Source organism: Aythya ferina, assembly GCF_964211825.1.
Source record: "Aythya ferina genome assembly, chromosome: 11".
NCBI lineage: Eukaryota > Metazoa > Chordata > Aves > Anseriformes > Anatidae > Aythya > Aythya ferina.
The window spans coordinates 20,806,739-20,826,083 of NC_140307.1; the positions used below are offsets into that span (position 1 = coordinate 20,806,739).

At 40.6% G+C, this 19,345-nt stretch overlaps 2 protein-coding genes across 5 annotated transcripts in view; both read right to left on the reverse strand.

Annotated features, from left to right (window-relative positions):
* The window catches only part of SLC12A1 (solute carrier family 12 member 1), a 55,449-nt gene extending 50,818 nt beyond the window's left edge, over positions 1 to 4,631 (reverse strand). For both annotated transcript variants that reach the window (XM_084532793.1, XM_084532792.1), the window contains exon 1: positions 4,098 to 4,631. In XM_084532793.1, the coding sequence (XP_084388919.1) occupies positions 4,098 to 4,508 (411 nt within the window). In that variant the 5' untranslated portion in view covers positions 4,509 to 4,631. The remainder of the gene's footprint in view (positions 1 to 4,097) is intronic.
* A 5,056-nt stretch (positions 4,632 to 9,687) lies between these two features.
* Positions 9,688 to 19,098, reverse strand: CTXN2 (cortexin 2). 3 transcript variants are annotated; one of them, XM_084532802.1, is made up of 3 exons: positions 18,942 to 19,096; positions 17,758 to 17,917; positions 9,688 to 10,136 (listed from the first exon to the last, which is right to left on the reverse strand). In XM_084532802.1, the coding sequence occupies exon 3, from the start codon at positions 10,080 to 10,082 to the stop codon at positions 9,834 to 9,836; it is 249 nt and encodes an 82-aa protein (XP_084388928.1). In that variant the 5' UTR covers positions 10,083 to 10,136; positions 17,758 to 17,917; positions 18,942 to 19,096; the 3' UTR covers positions 9,688 to 9,833. The 3 variants fall into 3 exon arrangements, with proteins under 3 accessions (XP_084388928.1, XP_084388926.1, XP_084388927.1); XM_084532800.1 differs by having other exon boundaries at positions 17,686 to 17,917; XM_084532801.1 differs by lacking the exon at positions 17,758 to 17,917 and having other exon boundaries at positions 18,942 to 19,098.
* Between the last annotated feature and the right edge of the window lie 247 nt (positions 19,099 to 19,345).

Consider the following 19,345-nt stretch of genomic DNA (forward strand, 5'->3'; position numbering starts at 1 on the left):
CATTATTGTAAATTATGGTCTTAAACCTTCCATAAATGCATTTTAAATGCATTTTAAATTGGTGTGCTCTAGTCAATGATTTGTTATTTACCAAGTAGCTGTACCTGCGCTACTCATGCATTAAGGATGTGGAGTAAAAGTGACAGAATAGTTTAAAAAGCTACCAAAATCAGAATTTAACCCCTTTAAAAATTTTATTAAATTTTAAAATTTTATTTAAAATAAAATAAAAATTTCCTCTCTTTTTTCAGAAGTCTAGCCTTCATCTCTCCTGGAGATAAAGATGATGAGGTCATCAAGTCTTCATAACAAATGTGTTGAATAGCCAAGAGGAAGAAAGGTTAAATGATTTCTTATGTAAGGTAAATATTAAGCCCAAGTAATTATCACCAGCTATAAGCTGTGAAATAGCACTTAAACTATTTCTTAGGGATTTAATTGGTGTTTTGTGGCTTAATGTGTGCAAAGCGTGACACATCTTGCTAAAAGATGACACACATTTGACTCCAGCAGCGTGGGAACTGGATATTTGAAGTTCCTTTCAGCCTGGCTTACATTCTGACATTTGAAAAAATGCATATTAAAAATGTATTAAATATTAATACTTATCTTCTGATGTTAAGCCAGCATCAAAGCACAGTGGGAAAACTTATGTGACGTTTAGAAATCTGAAGACAAATATATGTCATTTCTTATCAGAATCTGGCACTGGGCTTTGAAAAGGCAGTTGTCTTCAGCAATTTGAGTTACAAAAAATCTGTGGAGGGAGGGGATTGCCTTGGGTTATAGTGTGGTAAATCCAGATTTTAGTGTTTAAAAAAAAGGAATAAAGCATCTTCTTCAGATTTGTATCCTGGGATATAAGACTATCCCCCTCACACACACATACTGGGGCATTACATCCCTAACTTAAGGGTGGCTAGAGAGCCTGCTGCACATGGGTTCTGCTGCACATACTGCTTTCACCTGCAGATAGGAGCTCAGCTTTTTCATACTATCTTAATGCCTTCTCTACTAATCTACTACTTGCTGTTCTCGCATTTGTTTATTCTTTGGAATGTCTAAATTGCATTTGATTGCATCTTTCAGTGGTGCTTTTCAACTCCTAGCACATGTCAGAAAATCGGGTTTTATGGAATCTGTCTGGAAATTTAAGGCAGGACTGTGTGAAAGACCACAAAGCACTTGGATATGCAAAAGCTAGGGTGGTACTTCTAGATAGTACCTACTAGTTCTGGCACGGTTTTCAGAAGCTGAGACAGTATGTTAATATCCCTATACTTTTTAGCCTGGCAGCTGCTGAATTTATTCTAACTTGGGAACTATCCTGTTCAGAACTAGCTTGAAAACATGGTGAAGGTGTGTAGATAGAAGTAATTAGTCCAAGGTCACAGAGTAAGTCCAGGGGACAGCCAGGAGTGGACTCCAGCCATGCTAATGAGTGCTGTGGGCGTGGTTCCCAGATCAGGGCCACAACACATGTAAGGGCACAGCAGGTTGCCAGCATAACAAAAATCCCATTACCTCTGACATTCCCTTTTATAGTTTGAGAGGCACAAGATTATCCTTCTGTAAGCTGGATATTTAAAAAAAAAAAAAAAAAGTAAGGAAACAACTGAGCGAGACCATGCTCTTTTCTCTTCCCTAAAAGTCAGCAATTTTCCCTTCATTGTATTCTGGGATGGAAGTTGATGCCTTTTTAGTCTTCACTAAGTCTTAACAAATCTCAAGCAATTTATCTAATTGTGTTTAAAACAAACAAATCAATCTTCTTGACCAAATGAGATATGCAACAGAGAAAAAAAAAAAAAAAAAAAAAAAAAGGTAATGGTCAAAACTGAAAATTCCTTAATATGCTAATGTTTAGTATATGTTCATTTAGCATTATGTTCAAAGCCAAAATACACTATTTTTCATCTCTCTGACCACCATCAATGTAAATTATTTCTATAATAGGAATTTTCTTTGGAACATGGAAATATGTTTAGTCCCTTGAGTAGCAGCTGAAAAGGAGTAGTGCTACCAAATTCATATTCTCCCCTTTTCACATCTACTTTGCAGTCATATAAACAATTACTCGGGTAACCTGCTTCTCTTTTCTATGTTAACCATTTTAAGCAGGTATGTGGAGACCTTCATTTAAAGTTTAAAGTTATAATATAAATTTAAGTCAGGCCCAAACTAGGAAGATGTTCTGATCAGATATTAACGAATCAGGTCTTAATTTTCCTAATGGCTTTTTTTTTTTTTTTTTGCTTGATTTAATTACTTTCTATTGATCCTTCTTAGGACAGGTGAATCTACAGAGAACTGGAGTTTGAACAATATCTTGAACAAAAATCAGATGTTAGTCTGATCCTCAGAATTATGTAAAACAGTGCAATGGCAACGACAGTGTGTTTTCTCTATTTTTGTTTGTTTGTTTGTTTGTTTTTCCTGCACTTAACACTTTCAGTCTGAATTTGAATACAAAGGTGATCTCTCTCTTTCCAGCCCTGCCTCACAAGTGTACAAAACAAACTCAAAAAAGGATTGATTTTAGTTCAGTAAGTGGGTGTACCCTGTGTCTCTCCTTTGCTTTTTATGGAGAACTATGTTTATTATGGAGAACTTATTATTGTGGATAAGGTGAAAGAGGCTATAACTTTACCAAAGTCAGTTCAGTACCGTATTATTCCAGTAATGTTTTGCAGTAGGTTTTTTAATAGTTTAATTGTTTCAAACTGCTTAATCTAGTTGTTTTTATCATCCAAAAGTTCTCATTGCATTTTTCCACATTATTTTGCATTATTATTTTGCATGGAGATCGTTCCTCCACATACAAAAGTCGAGCATTAAAAGGTCTATAAATAGGTGAATTTTGCTGAGGCAGTAACACACAAGTTAGTGAAAATCTGATATTTGACACTTAAGGTTGTTAGCTTACCAAATTAGTTGCAGTGGAAGTTTTAAATGTGCAAACCATAAAGATTATACCTGACCAATGTGTTTTCTTTGGGTATATAGCTATAGAGGGTGACAAAAGTGAGGTTTATCACACTAAATGGCATGTTTTTGGTATTCCATTATTCATTTACTGTAGTGTCTATGTGGAAGAAATAGTACAAACAGGAAGAGTCCTCTAAGGGGGAGGTTCTTTTTTTCCCCATTAAATCCATTGGGCATATGTATCAGCAATAAACTCCTGTATTGTAGAACCACTCAGAAGGGGAGAGAAGAAACTGAGCCCTAGAAAATTCTTCAAAGACAAATTAGGTAGTTGTTTTTCTGTTCAATAACTTTCTCTGTAAGTGTGTTTTGTAAGTGTATTTTACATGGATATGAGAAAAGTCTAAACAGCTCTTCTGCATGATATATTAGAAGGAATTCAGCCAACTTATTCTTCCATAAATACTTTATGCATGGTCATTCAAAAGACTCTTCAGATTCTTTCCAAACTCATTGTTATAATGAGCATGAAGGACTAAATTAATTCACTGAATCAATACCTGGAAATTGTTGTCTCCTGTCCCTCTTCAGGGCAAACACTTTCAACCCCAACACTCTTGTTCTGGATTCTTTCTTGCTATTTGAATGGTTTGTTACTGCAATAAACAGGTAGTGCTTTGATTTCTGATTATTTGAAATTGCTTTTATTGCACGCAATACTTTTTATAATAGCTATCGATATATAGATATATTTTAATGAATACAGCAGGAATCTGTGAAACTTAGTTTTTAATTGATGTTAAATTTAAATTTGGAATAAATGTGTTTTGTGTAATTTGGTTAAATTATGAGTTGATATTCATCATCTACCATCCTAACTCCTAAATGAAACAGAAGAAATTCAGTAGTTTTATACTTCTAGGTAAGATTAAGCTATGATGTTCTGATAATCAAGTACATTACTATCATCTTTTAATGAAAATCTTTGCTTTGAGCAGGATACAGGGCAGAAAACATACTGTAGCTACTGAAGAAAATATGGAAAGTGATTAGTTGTACTTTCTCTCTTGGGCAAGGTCCATGAATTTAAGGACTTTCTCATATTAATAAACAGAATTAACAGCCTGGAAATGGAACAGAGAAAAATTGTATCTTTCCTTTCCACTTACCTTTGCAAGTTGTTCATGAATTTCTAATAAGCTTGGTCTGTTGAGCTTATTCCCACTGACACTGCCGGTGTTTCTATAATAATCAATTTTAGGAACTGGATCCATTGTGTTATGGCCAAAAGTTTGTAGATAATACATTTTATTGTGAGTATCATAGGGATGTAAACTAGCTTCTGTTTTTTCCCCTCTTTGAAGGAAGTTGTCATATAATTCTCTTTTTCCTGGTCTGTAACTGATTCTCAGTTTGTTGTGTGCTTCGTCAGTAAAAGATGTTTCTTCATAATGTGGTGGGTCGGAGCCCACATCCTCTTGGGATGCTTCGTTGTTGTCACGACTTTCATTAATTATGTTAACTTGAAACCGATTAGCATTTGTATCCAAGAATACATTTGGAGAATTATTAATTGACATCTTCAGGGATGATACAGTCTTAAGTCACTGATCCTTTTGGTCTTCTGGGGCTGCAGCTAGTGCTACTGTAGCTACAGCAAAGGTTCTAGTGCTGTTGCATATGAAGTCTTTGCTCCTAAAGTAATGAAGTTCTAAGAAATATTTCTTGAACTCCCTAAGCAGTCTTCCTAAATTTGTCTTCTATGGCTCTGCCATAAAATAATAACAATAAAAAAGAAATAATAGTAATAATAATAAAAAAAATGTTAACTTGCACAGTTAGATACATTTTCGGACAATAGCTCCCCACTCCCTGCCCTGCCAAATATCTGTGAGACAGTCATCCTATGACATGTTGAATAACAAGTAATTAAGCGAAAGACTGAGTTTGTGAGGATTTTTCTGTCTAAATAAAATGGGCTATGGATCAGATTTTAAGTACCTACAACTGTATTTCAAATATGATATTTCTCTTAATAACTCTACATTTAAATGAAGCCAATGAAGGTGTGGGTAATATGAGGGATGCACAGGACTCCATGACATCCATTTACTGTTTATGTTCCACTTAAGTACTAAGTTATCTTGTATATTTCTACCCTAGCCTAGAAGTAAATTGTCCTGAAAAGCTTGAATGAAATACATGTTTTGAAATTAATTGCAAAAGTTAGCCTTCAAGTTTTCAATAGTTCCAGGACAGTGACAGTTTATGAGCAGGCAATTAATGTATAGCAAAACATTACTGTTTTATGTAAATAAAATTAATGTCATATAAAGGAATAAATCAACAACGGAACATATCCAAAAATAACATTGGGTTTTCTAAACTAAATGGATGAAATAAAAGTCTATGGTGAAGTATTAATTATTGAGAAATATCAGTAGTCATAGGCATTGAAAGCTTCCTAGAATTTTACACTGTTTGAGACTTTACTCTTGAATCACCCTTTAAGACAATGTGAATGAAGCTGTAGCAAGTCATAAAATCATGCATATTGGATGACAGCTTAGGAGTTTATCTAGTCCAACCTCCTGCTCAAAGCAGATTGAACACTGAATACAAATCAGGTTGCTTAGGACTTTCATCAGTCAGGTCTCTCAGTTCTGTCCTCCAAGGACAGATTCCACAACCTGTCATGGCAGATATTCTAATATTTATTTGTCCTTGCAGTGATTTTTTTCATGTATACCCAGTTACAATCATCCACCTGTTGCTTTATGGCCATCATCTCTCACCTCAGTAAAGAGCCTGGGTCTTTCCAGGTGTAATCTGATGGGTGCTGAACAGAGGGTAATGATCACTTTGGTCTACTAGTTATGGTCCTGTTAATATTGCCCAGGACACTGCTTTCATTGCTCCCAGAGCATGTTGCTGACTCCTCTGTAGTGTATGGCTCAGCAGGTCCCTTCCAGGAGAGCTGCTGCCTGCCAGTGAGGCCCCATCCTGTATGTTGCAGGAGGTTGGTCTGTCCCAGGTGCAGGATTCACATTTGTCCTTGTCGAATGTCATGAAATTCCTGTGAGCCTGTTTTTCTAGCTCATCTAGGTCACTCTGAATGGCAGCCCATAACATATGATAGAAGTACTATCTGCTTCCCACCTCCACTTTTCCACACAGATCCCTCAAAAAACAAACAAGCAAATAAAAACCCCAGGAATGAAAGGGGTACTTAAATATAGGGCTTAAATATAGGCCTTTGAAGGGTTAAGTATCTCTGCAGCAACTTGTGGGATGGCCTACATGGCCCTGGAATGGCATGCATCCCATTTTGAGATATTGAAATGATATTGGAAACAATGGCAATGCATATGTCTAGTAAAATTCTTCTGAGGAAATACAGAGGTGTAACTTTATAGACCTGTATAATTCAATAGGAGTCCAGGTCTGCTGAAGTGGACTAAAACTGACTAAAAGCATGCTTAGACAGACATTGAAAATTTGCAAGTGTACATAATAGCAGAAAGTTTTAGAAGCAAAATATATCTATGTAAAGGAATATGTGAACTGAAAATCAGGGTTATAAGCCTATTAGAAGAATTTTCTTTAAATATTGTGCTTTCAGCAAGATCTTGGACTAGATGACCTCAAGAGATTTCTTCCAATCTATGATTTTGTAAAATACATTTGGCACTAGCACTGAAAGATAAAATACTGCATCAATATTTACGACTTGGCAAGGTACATTTTGTCTAAAAAACACATATCAAAACTATAATTTGAAGAGCTGATAATCAGATGTCCTCCAGCTTTAGTATGAGATATAGCTAAGGCATATTTCCTCCCTTCTTCCATCAGCTATAGACGATATTCTGCTGTAACCTGATAAATGATAACCCCTTCATATTTATGTTGGTTTTCCTATTTAACGCTTTATAAAACCCACAGCAATGTTACATTAATTTAAGTTCTGTTACTTCTGCTGTTTTTGGATGATCTGTATTATTATTGTTATCATTATTATACATTTCTCATCACAGTGTTCTGCTTCCTTCAGCTTTTTAAAATTGTAAGGAAGTGTTTCATCTTCAGGCATGAAGGAGCAAAACCAAATCTTTTGTCACCTGTAATTTCAGTGTCCTATTTCCTTAATAGTATTGCTTGGCTAGGAAAAGAAAAGTCTCTTACCTTTCTGCTGTTCTTGAAAACAATACTTTTTTTTTTCTCTTTTTTTTTTTCTCTTTTTTTTTTTCACAGTTCATTTCCAGGAGTGTCTCGACTGTTATTTACCATAAATTTTGCATTTAGCATTCTATCATTACACATAAATTATCAAATTTACCTTATTCAAGATAATTTAACTTACCACTCAGTCCTGTGTTTTTAGAGAAGGACAGTCTTCCTCTTTTATTCATGCATGTAATCTCTCTTTGAGGCATTACAGACTCTGCCTTATTGGCCAGATTTTTCTCCTGCTTAACATATTAAGTAAACTGTCCAATCCCGCACTTTCAAAACGTTTCTGGATGGTGATTTAGAGAAGCATTCTAGCTTGTTAACTATTAACCAGCAAATGTAGCTATCCATTTCAATTACAGGGTTTATGGTATTGCAAAATTTCCAAGGAGGCCCCAAAATACTTTTGTTATCTCCATTTCCCTCCCAGCTATGTATGATTCTCTGCACAGATCATAATCTCCCTATTTTTCAGTTCTGCATATGTAGCAGTGGAGATAACAAGAGTTTATAAAATGCACAGATTTCATTTATGAAGAACAGACTCCAGTGAAGCCAGTGGGATCACTTGGGTACCACCCCCATTGGTGGGTTTCCTTGTCCCACATGTTTTTGAACTATTTTTATCTAAACCCTGTTTAAAGTTTTACTCTGTAAATTTAAGGAAAATCTTTGAAGAAATAGGTTTCATTCATTCATTCTGGGAAGACTGTTGTCTTTTGGGGGTGTGAGAAGGGCAGGAAAAAATTATGAAGCTTTTTAATCATAAGAGAATTTGATAATTGCTTCCAGCAACAGATTGAGTCAAAACCTAAAGAAGTAGTGAGGTTCTTGAGGTATGTTTGCTGTGCTTGCCATGTAGTTTAGAGATAACTGAACTATATTTATCCCAGATAACTTAAGTACCTTCAGCAATCTAACCTGACAGTACAGGGCTCAGATGTGCTGATTAGGTGTACATAAAAAGAATGATGGTGTCAGGTCTCTGCAGTGGATGATCCTATTATGTGACTCAGTATATGGATATCTGCCTTTGATTCTGTGGTTAAATTAACTGGGATAAATGCAACATGCTGAATATGTGTGGATCTGACAATTTTTCTTACACAGAGTCTGAAGCAGTTTAAAAGTTCTTATATTCTCGTAATTGTTTATTCTATTTAGATGAACCAGTATAGATGAATGTTAGCTGCAGCTCTCATTCTTCAGATGGAAGATCATGTCCTTCCCTGTACAATCCAGTATTCCATGTTCCAAGTGGCATTTGAGGTCCAGTGTTCCACTGGCTGTGTCTGTCTGCTATATACAGCAAAAGGGTTAGTAAGGATTTTTCCAAACAAATGCAGAAGAAACCAGCCGTTGTAACTGATCTTTTTGTCTTTGCTCTTTGTTGCAAACAGAGCTATTTAGCAGAAGTGACAGTGCTTAAAATTCTGATGCCAACTTTCTTAAAAACTGAATTGAATTTCTGTCAAGTACTGTCACACTTTTCTAAACACCTGTGTTTGAGGGTGACCTTGTGGTTTTAGTCTCTGCTTTCACTGTCTGTTCTTTTGTCTTGATAAGATCTCCTCTGACCATTTCCTCAGTTTGACAGTCAAGATCATACACTGTGCACAGATGTAGGAACACAGAAGAAACAGCTGTGGAGATGAGCTGGAGAGTTCAAAGATTTCCAGCCAGCTCATGGACCCCTCTGCCTTCTGGGGGCTGGGCACAAACGAGTATGCAGTGTGAGTGTCTGCTTTGGCCTTGACAAGCTAGTGAAATTACTGCTAGGAGCTGTTAACCAGACAGAACAGGTTGCAGCTAACAGTGCAACAAGTGAAGTTCCAGTTTAAACTCAATCATCCTCTTTAACCAGGGGGAGTAAAAATTGACATGGCGTGACCAGTTCAGTTAGATTGTCAGGTTGGTTATGTAATGTTTACTTATTCTCTTTCACCGTAAGATTTTAACTGCATGGGAGGCACAAGTAGAGTGGGACTGTGGTGTTCTTGGTTTATGATGGACTTTTGAGCAGGTAATGGACTTTTGAGCAGGTAATTAATACATTTTGTATTGCTGAATGTTTTTAGAATCTAAAATATCTTTATCAATGTTTGTTTCCCTTCCACTAGTTCTGTTTAGCTTTCTGTAGCGGTAGAGCTACTAGGGAGACCTAATCTATCAAAAACACATTCTCAGATGAGCAGTAAGAAATAGAAGTATGCATTGTTTGCAGAGGACTTAGATGTTTCACACAGGAGAAACAACGTACAGTTTCCTTACAAACAGTCGTTCATACAGCACCTCCTCTTCCTGAAAGGTGAGAGTTGAGCTAGCAATTGATGTTATTAATTATGATTATATTACTAATTGTTAGCTTTCCCATTAGTTCCTTAAAGTATGAGAGTGTGTGAACCAACCTTTTTTTTTTTTCTGTGTTAACTTTATAGTAAATTGTTCATTGTAGTATTTCTTTGCTGTTAACCATTTCTTATCCACCATTCCACTGTTCCTCATAGAAGAACAATGTGAAGCGCCTTTTGAATTTGCAACAAATATTTATTTAACAAAAATGGATGCCACCAACATACCTTCAAAATGTATGCATGTATAACAAGTGTACTAACAGTTGGTTTCCAAAATGAGATCATCATCAAATTTAAGGCAGGATATTCTATGAATTTTCATGCAAGAGCATATTCAAATGTCCCTTTATCCAACCCCTCAACTTCATCTTCCCACGTAGAAGAAGGCATACTACTGTAGGGGTCCAGCAAGATTTTGAAGCATCTGATAATTAGGAGTCCCAAGAAAACACATAGAATTCCTACAAAAGCAAAACCAGTTTTTTGCTCTAAAGTCAGAGGGAAGGCAGACATTTCGTTGACACTCATGCTGGTTGAAGTGTTGCTGCAGTAATTACTGCTCATCATTGGCCATCACATCCTGGTGCCTCTGTGGGATTTCCACCTCTATTGCTTCTTTGCCTGCATAGAAAAGTGGAATCAGTTTGGTTAGGTCTAAATGAGTTGTGTATGTCTGAGCTGTAGCATACGAACAGTTGGAAATGAAAAACATCTTGGATTTTTGTAGTGTCCTGTTGTTTTTTTTTCACATTTAAGTTAATGTAATAGCATTGCAACTTTTAGCCCCTACACACCATCCACTTACTGGCAGCAAACTCAATTTTCTGGCTTTCTACCTCCTCAAAACAGTAACCTTGGCATGTGGCTGTTTTAAACAGCATTTTGTCAGACTGGGCATAAGCCTACAGGTTTTGATTAGGCAATACTCACAAGGTCTCAACCTGGATAAACAAGTATGCTTTCTGAAATGGCTTTACCTGAGTTCTTAAACTAGTTAAACTCAAACTGATCTCAAGGGGAGTTTCAGCCAAATACTGTGGATTTTGTTCATGTAATTTAGTTTAGAAATCTAAATAAATAGATACAATTTATGAAATAAAATGGTGTGTGCAATTTTAATGTAGTCTTGGGCTCCATATTCAGAAAAATACTGTGCTCAGAATAATACTGTTATAAATGAAGTCTCAACTCAATCTGAATTTTGTAATATTTATAAAACAAATATTTATAAAAGGTATAAAAGGCAATTAAACAGCGCTGGGTGTGTGGGGAGTCTACGCTCCAACAACACGCACACATGAACATCAAACATTCTAAATATATAGAACATTGCTTTTACATACTAAACCCAAGTATGCCTATACATACGTACAATCAGGAAAGAACAAACAATCCTTTAAGTTCGATGACTTACTAAACTCGAGTACGCCTATACATATTTAAAATCAGGAAAGGTAACAAACAATCCTTTAAGTTCCATGACTTAAGTCTCCATTTTCCGTTCCTTTTGAACAATATGTCTCGCTTTAAGTTGTCAAGCAACTCGGTCTTCAGGCCTTATGTATCCCGTTCTTCCCAGATTGAAGAAAAAGCATATCCATCTCCTTTTCAAGGCCAATGAGGCCTGGGTCAAAAGGCACGTCCAGGTCAACAGGGGGCATAACAGCAAAGGCCTGCGATGGCTGTAGCAGCAGAGGGGCCCATGGCGTAGCAGTTGGATCAGTAAAGGAGCCCGCAGCTCCCTTACTATCGGCAAGCCACACGTTTGTGATTGTGGCTCCACGTGGCTCTTTAAGGCCTCAGAGATTGCTCACCAGGTGCTGAGCAATCCCACTGCAACCTTGTCATTTTTAGTTGCAGAGTCCCACACCTTGACATCAATTTGGTCCCATGTTTCAGGATCATAAACTGTCTCATTGCTAAGAAGGAGAATAAGCCGTAAGGTTGCCAGGACAGTCTTTGTTCCTAAGGACGTATGATTCCCCATAATGCACAACTGCTTACCAGCGAGGGGCAGTTGTGTGCGCAGCTCCGTTTCTCTCAGCTCGAGCTTCTCTCCAGCTCCAGTGTGCCTATTTCCAGCGACTTTCAGTACGAGCTTCTCTGAGCAGTTTGCTGAGTTTGGCTGAACCTATCTTCATGAGGCAATCAATGTGCCTGTTCCCGTCCTGGTCTCCATTCTGCTAGCCTGTTCCTTTTCATTCCTTCTCTCTGCTTTTTTTATTGATGACATAACATCACAGAATCACAGAATCACAGAATTTCTAGGTTGGAAGAGACCTCAAGATCATCGAGTCCAACCTCTGACCTAACGCTAGCAGTCCCCACTAAACCATATCCCTAAGCTCTACATCTAAACGTCTTTTGAAGACTTCCAGGGATGGTGACTCCACCACTTCCCTGGGCAGCCTGTTCCAATGCCTCACAACCCTTTCAGTAAAGAAGTTCTTCCTAACATCTAACCTAAAACTCCCCTGGCTCAACTTAAGCCCATTCCCCCTCGTCCTGTCACCAGGCATGTGGGAGAACAAACCAACCCCCACCTTGCTACAGCCTCCCTTGAGGTACCTATAGAGAGCGATAAGGTCGCCCCTGAGCCTCCTCTTCTCCAGGCTGAACAAGCCCAGCTCCCTCAGCCGCTCCTCGTAGGACTTGTTCTCCAGGCCCCTCACCAGCTTCGTCACCCTTCTCTGCACCCGCTCAAGCACCTCGATGTCCTTCTTATAGCGAGGGGCCCAAAACTGAACACAGTACTCGAGGTGCGGCCTCACCAGAGCTGAGTACAGGGGGACGATCACTTCCCTAGCCCTGCTGGTCACACTGTTTCTGATACAAGCCAGGATGCCGTTGGCCTTCTTGGCCACCTGAGCACACTGCTGGCTCATATTCAGCCGACTATCCACCATCACTCCCAGGTCCTTCTCTGCCTGGCAGCTCTCCAACCACTCATCTCCCAGCCTATAGCTCTGCTTGGGGTTATTGCGTCCCAGGTGCAGGACCCGGCACTTGGCCTTGTTGAACTTCATGCAGTTGACCTCAGCCCATCAGTGCAGCCTATCCAGATCCTCCTGCAGAGCTTTCCTACCCTCAAGCAGATCGACACACGCACCTAACTTGGTGTCATCTGCAAACTTACTGAGGGTGCACTCAATGCCCTCGTCCAGATCATCAATGAAGATATTAAAGAGAACCGGCCCCAGCACCGAGCCCTGGGGGACGCCACTAGTGACTGGCCTCCAACTGGACTTGGCTCCATTCACCACGACTCTTTGGGCCCGGCTATCCAGCCAGTTTCTAACATCATCACATCGTGTTGCCTCTTTTTTTTTTTTTTTATATCTTGAGGGCAGGCTCCCCTCATACCTTTCTCTAAACAGCAGTTCTTTTCAAAACAACTTTTCATTGGTCAAACAACTTTGAATGTAACAACAACAGCAAACACCCAGAAACATCCATGCCTTAATGGCTGGAGGACAAGAAACCAGAGGCTGCATGGAGTCTCCTGAATCACCATTCTTTGTTCCCTCTAAACTCCTTTACATTCCTGATGGCCTCATTTTTAAGAGTCTAATGTTATCTCAACCACGGGGCTTGCCGACCCCCATGGCCACACTCCCACATCTCCCCCTTCTTTATTAATATCAACCATTTTCTCGAAACGAATTACCACTCCATATATAACAATACTGTGTTCATTTTTATCTTTGCAAGAATTGGAAGTAAACACATTGGTAAAATTGCCCCTTCACCTTTCTGTGTTCATGTCCATGCAGTGGGTGCCATTCAGTATGTAAAATCCAAGTGTGTCCAGAAACACAGTGCTGAAAGATGCATTTGAATTGGTGGATTGAGCCACTGTGGTGATGTTACAGCCATGTTCTAGCTCCCAAGGGCACATGGTATATATGTCTTCACTTAAAATAAAAAAAATAGAAATCACTCTTGCATATGAGGAAAGATTAGTGGGAGAAGAAACAACACAACCAAATTCCCTTCCTCTAAGTCTTACTCTAATTTGTTTTTTTTCCTTGGACTTCCCCATTAAATACATATTTTTACAGGCATTCCAAGTATCAGGTATGAACATGCTCCTTGTGGAGCTCAGGGGACTGACCCTGATGTTTGTCCTCCAGAGGTGGCATGCTCCATCCACTCCACTGAGCAGCTCCACCCCACCATCGCCACGAGGAGAGTTCTGTGTATTTCCAGGCAGGAGAGACTTTCATTGTATTTGTAAGCTCTTATGTATAGATTTCAGTTGGGGGTGGGAGCTAGTTTGCTTTATTTTAGATTTTCTGTCAGATACTGAAATTCTTTTATGTCTCTCTAGGCAGCTGAAGGATTGGAAAGACTGGTACATCAGAAGTACAAGGTAAAGGACAAAGGGATTTTTATTGTAAGGTTGGAGCTTGGGGTTTTTTGCCTCTTGTGTTAACACCTATTTAACTAACGCGCCTCAGGGGAAAACTCTTTTTGTTAACAATTCAACCACCTCTCCCCCCAGGGAATTCCAGGTATCCATTTATTTCTTGGCAGAGTAATTAGGCCACTTGGAGCACTGTGCTGCCATGACTACACTGATACAGGTACCTGCCCTAGCCAGTTCAAAGAGAGCTCCAGTATCTCTATGTGGTAGTGCAGTCGTGACTGAAACTGAACTATAGACATATCCTGAGTCAGTCTAGAATTAACAACAAAAGTAAAAATAAGAATTGGTATTCTTGAGAAGACAGAAACAGACAGAATTTTTATCTTGTCTGTGTCTCCTTTCTCACGTTAAAAATCTGTGGGATTTTTGAATATTGTCCCAAGGAATTAAAGTTGTAAAACAAAGATTAAAAAGGTGTGATATATAGAGTAATAATTCATGTCAAGAAGATGGTTGATATTAATAAAGAAGGGGGAGATGTGGGAGTGTGGCCATGGGGGTCGGCAAGCCCCATGGTTGGTGATAACATCAGACACTTACCGATGAGGCCATCAGGAAAGCAAAGAGTTCAGAGGGAGCAAAGAAGGGGTATTCAGGAGGCACCATGCCCTCTGGGGTTGCTTGTTCTCCAGCCGTTAAGGCATGGAAGTTTCTGGGTGTTTGCTGTTGCCAGGCAAAGTTGTGTGACCGATGAAAAGGTGTTTGAAAAGGACTGCTGTGGGGCGAAGGGTATAAGAGGGGAGCCTGTCCTCGAGATGAAAAAAGGCAACATGATATAATGGAGTTACGTCATCAATCAAGAAGCAGGAAAAAGGAATGAATAGGGACAGGCTAGCAGAATGGAGACCAGGACGGGAACAGGCACATTGATCGCCCCGTGAAGACAGGTTCGGCCAAACTCAGCAAACCACTCAAAGTCACTGGAAATAGGCACTGGAGCTGGAAAGAAGCTTGAGCTGAGAGAAGCGGAGCCGCACACACAACTGCCCCTCGCTGGTAAGCAGTTGTGCATTATGGGGAATCATACGTCCTTAGGAACAAAGAGTGTCCTGGCAACCTTACAGCTTATTCTCTTTATTAACAATCAGACAGTTGTTTATGATCCTGAAACATGGGACCAAATTGATGTCAAGGTGTGGGACTCTGCAACTAAAAATGACAAGGTTGCAGTGGGATTGCTCAGCACCTGGTGAGCAATCTCTGAGGCCTTAAAGAGCCATGTGGAGCCACAATCACAAACGTGTGGCTTGCCGATAGTAAGGGAGCTGCGGGCTCCTTTACTGATCCGACTGCTACGCCATGGGCCCCTCTGCTGCTACAGCCATCGCAGGCCTTTGCTGTTATGCCCCCTGTTGACCTGGACGTGCCTTTTGACCCAGGCCTCATTGGCCTTGAAAAGGAAATGGAAATATTTGTTTCCCTTCGATCCGGGACGAATAGGATACATAAAGCCCGAAGGCCGAGTTGCTTAACAACTTAAAGTGGGACATTGTTCCCACAACTAGCCCTGGAATTCTCTGGTGTTTGTAATCAAGAAAAATAGAAAATGGAGACTGTTAGATGATCTGAGAAAAATTAACGAAGCCATGGAAGATACGGGAGCACTTCAACCAGGATTCCCAACTCCAACTATGCTCCCCCAGTCATGGACAATAATAGTAATAGACTTAAAGGATTGTTTGTTAAACATTTGCCTTTTAAAACTTTGCCATGTTTATGTTTCAATTGATACCTTTTCTGATTGTACATATGTATAGGCATACTCAGGTTTAACATGTAAAAGCAATGTTCTGTATATTTAGAAAGTTCAAAGTTAGTGTTTGCGTGCACCCAGCGCTGTTTACTTGCGTTTTATAAATATTACTAAATTCAGATTGAGTTGTATCTTCATTTATAGCAAAGGCAAGGCACAAGTCTTCTTTTTTGTCTTTTTTTTTTCCTTTTTTTTTTTGTTTTGTTTGTTTTTGTTTTTGCACTAACCTCCAACCTGATATGTACTAAATAGTATGGTTTTCTATTACATTCTTTACACACTTGCTACAGCACAATAACCAATGATCCGTTTATTCCATAGAGCTTTGTATGAGATCCTTCTTTGTTTTGAATGATATTCTTCTCTTTGGGTCATACTGTTTTAATTCCTGTTATGCTGGGGAGAAGATCTGGATATAGCCTACGGGAAAAGTAATGTCAGCAATAATAAATATTTATTTTCTGAAAATACATCACAGATGAAGCCACCTGCGGCACAGGTTTGCATTGTGTACCCTTACACTTTTTCTATAAGTCTGACCTTGTGTAGAAAAAAAAACACAACTAAGTTCAGTATCACAAATTGGTGTCACAATATAAAAAACCCACCAACAAAAAGCCACCAACAACAATCACCAAAACACTGCTGTCTTCAAAGATGTATAGAAAAAATCATAGATATAGAATTGCCTTGGAGAACCTTACATTGGAGCCAAGTCCAGGGAAATATATACATCTTTAACACAGAGCTATATTCCAAGTCTCACTAATTTTGCAGGATACACACTGAAATTAGTGGGATTTGTTTGCACATTATTTGCTTGTCAGTGGAGATTATGGGACAGATCTCTGTACAAAGCTTAGCTGACACTTAAACATGGAGTATTAAGAAATGGGTATCTGTCTTATTTAGCAAGAGTTTGGCTGAAACAGCTGTATGAGAAACCAGTGGGCATTGCCACTGTGTGGAAATTGGTTCTGGGAAACTAATACACAGCTTTGTGCTCTTCTCTGCCCTGTTCTGAATTGCAGAAATTGTAATTGAAGCCTTAAAGTTCACAGAACATTTTGCATATTTGCATTACATATCCCCAAAACTGTGGTACCAAAATTGACCTTGAGTGCACTTGTATTGTTTTCAGATTTTCATGCTACGTATACAGGTTAGATGTCCTCTCCCAGTTAGTCAGATATCCTTTCAGTTGCTGCAGAGTATGTGTCAGGTTGTGAGTCAGAAGACTCTGAATACTAACTAACATGGCCTACATCCAAAAATTCTTGAAGATAACCTCTAGGGCAATGTGATGGGGACAGGCATTAAGTCAGTTAGAATCTGCAGAGTCATTTTGTAGGGGCTGGTCTCAGACTGATGTCTCTTGACTTTTTTAATAGGTCAGGACTCTACTTATTCTTTGATTCATTGCCCATATAAAAACACTGCCATAAAGAAAGGCTCCTTAACATCTTGCTGTGAAATAAAAGGTCGTTGGAGACCCTTGTGAGACAAGAAGAAACAGCTAGAGTCCAAGAGAAAACAGCAATGAGGAAAAACATCCGGGGACATAGACCACTGAGGTAAGGAGAATGGAGCTATGAGCTGGGGATGATGGCTGTACCCACAGAGGATGAAAGGGAGTACCATAGGTATTAAGCATTGAAAGTTAGCTGGAAGAAAGCCATTGAAACTCTTGATATTCCAGAAGCATCACCAGTCTAACTCTGCCAACGTTTAGTGTGGTTTGAAGATCCCAGCCCAAGCTCTTTGTTGGCTCAAGTGTCACTTTTTTCAGACCTAGCTCTCACCCTCATGTTTTCAGAGGTACTGAGAAGATTAAATAATTTGGACTTCCCTGAGAAAGTAGCTGGCAAGTGTTAAATACAGATTTTCTAAAGAATCTTCCTTAGACTTCAGGTTTCAGCCATTTCTCCTTAGAACCCCCAGCAATTTATTTATTTATTTTTAAATGGCTCAGTACTGTAAATGGGTACCTTAAATAGCTGCTCAAACTGGAAACATTCATCCCCTTGGCATGTTTAAGCCTCAGGTCCCTGAAAACTCACTTCATAAACTACAGTGTGTAACAAAATGGACTGAATCAGTTGCCATCTGTTCTCCCCTTGGATGTGCTGCAAGCCCAGCTGCTGATTCATGAATCTGGTCATTCTGAAGGCTCTTCGAATAGCTTCAGTTCCAGGTTTCTGTTTCTGAGTGACAGCAAACCTGCCTTGAAAAGATGTTCATACAGTTAGGGACATCAACAAGCATCCTCTGGGAGTTTCAGAGGCACTGTATTTGCACTCAACTATTTGGTCAAGGAAAATGAATTTCAGGAATACTATTACAGCAATTGGGCATAGGAGTTGTTAGGGTAAAAAGATTAATAATGGAGAAAAAATAATGAAATAGAAACCAGAACGAATTTGGAATTCTTCAAAGGGTCTGAGATGAGTTAACAACACATGGCCAGAAATGCAAAGGCAAAAAGATCTACGTGACCACAGAGCCAACCAGTGATGCTCATGTCCATGCTGCATGCCTGTCTTCCCTAAATTGCTGGGGAGGAAACTGTCTGCTCAGTAGAGGTTTCTAAGACAGCATAGGGGGAGGTAGGTGTAAGGTAGGAAGGCCAGGGCATAGATGACCAGCAACTGAAGCATGTTGAACTGTTCTGTGAGCATAGCAAAGCCACCCCCTGCTCCCCAACATGCAGTGTTTTTTGCAGTATGGTAACTCAGGGTAGAGGCTGCACTTTTTCACGTAAACTGCATTCCCCTGCAATGAAGCAGCAGCCAGGCAGTGACATTCCCAGCCTTCAGACAAGAGATAAATTGCAGCAAAGAGATTTTACCCCTAGGAAGTATGCAAGCCTGGAGTCTGTGTGGAAGGACAGACCCCGTGCCGTGCCCCATACTGTGAATTCACGTACGTGGGTATCAGAGGCAGGAAAACCAAAGGCTCGCTAGCATCACCCTCCGTTTACAGACGTAGAAGAGGGCACCAGTTTCCTGGGGCATGCAGGCTACGCCACTGCCACCCACCGAGCCAACCCGTCGCCAACCCCGTCGCCTCCACCAGCTTGGCCCCTGCTCTCCTCGGTCCCGCTCCCTGGGGGCAGGCCCCCAAGCCTCGGGGGCTGCCCCTCGGCGGCAGGGAGCTCTGGGCCGGGCCGGGCCGGGCCGGGCCCCAAGGTCAGCCCCCGCCGCGCCCCCCTGGCCCGGCCCTGCCGCGCCCCCGCGCTACCGACCCGGCTTCTCCGCGGCCGCGCTGCTCATGGTGGCGGATCGCGGATCTCCCGCCGGCTCTGGGGAGCCAGGGCTGCCGCAGCCCCGACGGCTCGCACGGCTCCAGCTCCGGCCCCGGAGGGGCGTGCGGCGGGGGCGGCTCGCTCGAGCTCCCCTCGCTGCCCGGCGCTGCGCCCCCGCCGGGAGATGCTCAAAGCGCCCTAATTACAAATTGCACGCCACAGCCGTTTCCTTCTCCTCCCTCTCCCTGCCCGCCCCCTTCCATCGCCGCGCTCCTCTCCAGGCCCCCCCGCCTCGGCTTGAAGCGAGGAAAGTTCCCGCAAAACGCTACGTGCGGAGCATCGGTAAGCGGCAGCGGCCCGGAGCCCCCCGGGAGCCTCCCCCGGCCGGGCCCCGCCGCCGGGAC

Coding starts and splice junctions, on each gene's coding strand:
- CTXN2 (XM_084532801.1), bottom strand. CDS start 10,082: ATGATGAGCAGTAATTACTGCAGCAACACTTCAACCAGCATGAGTGTC.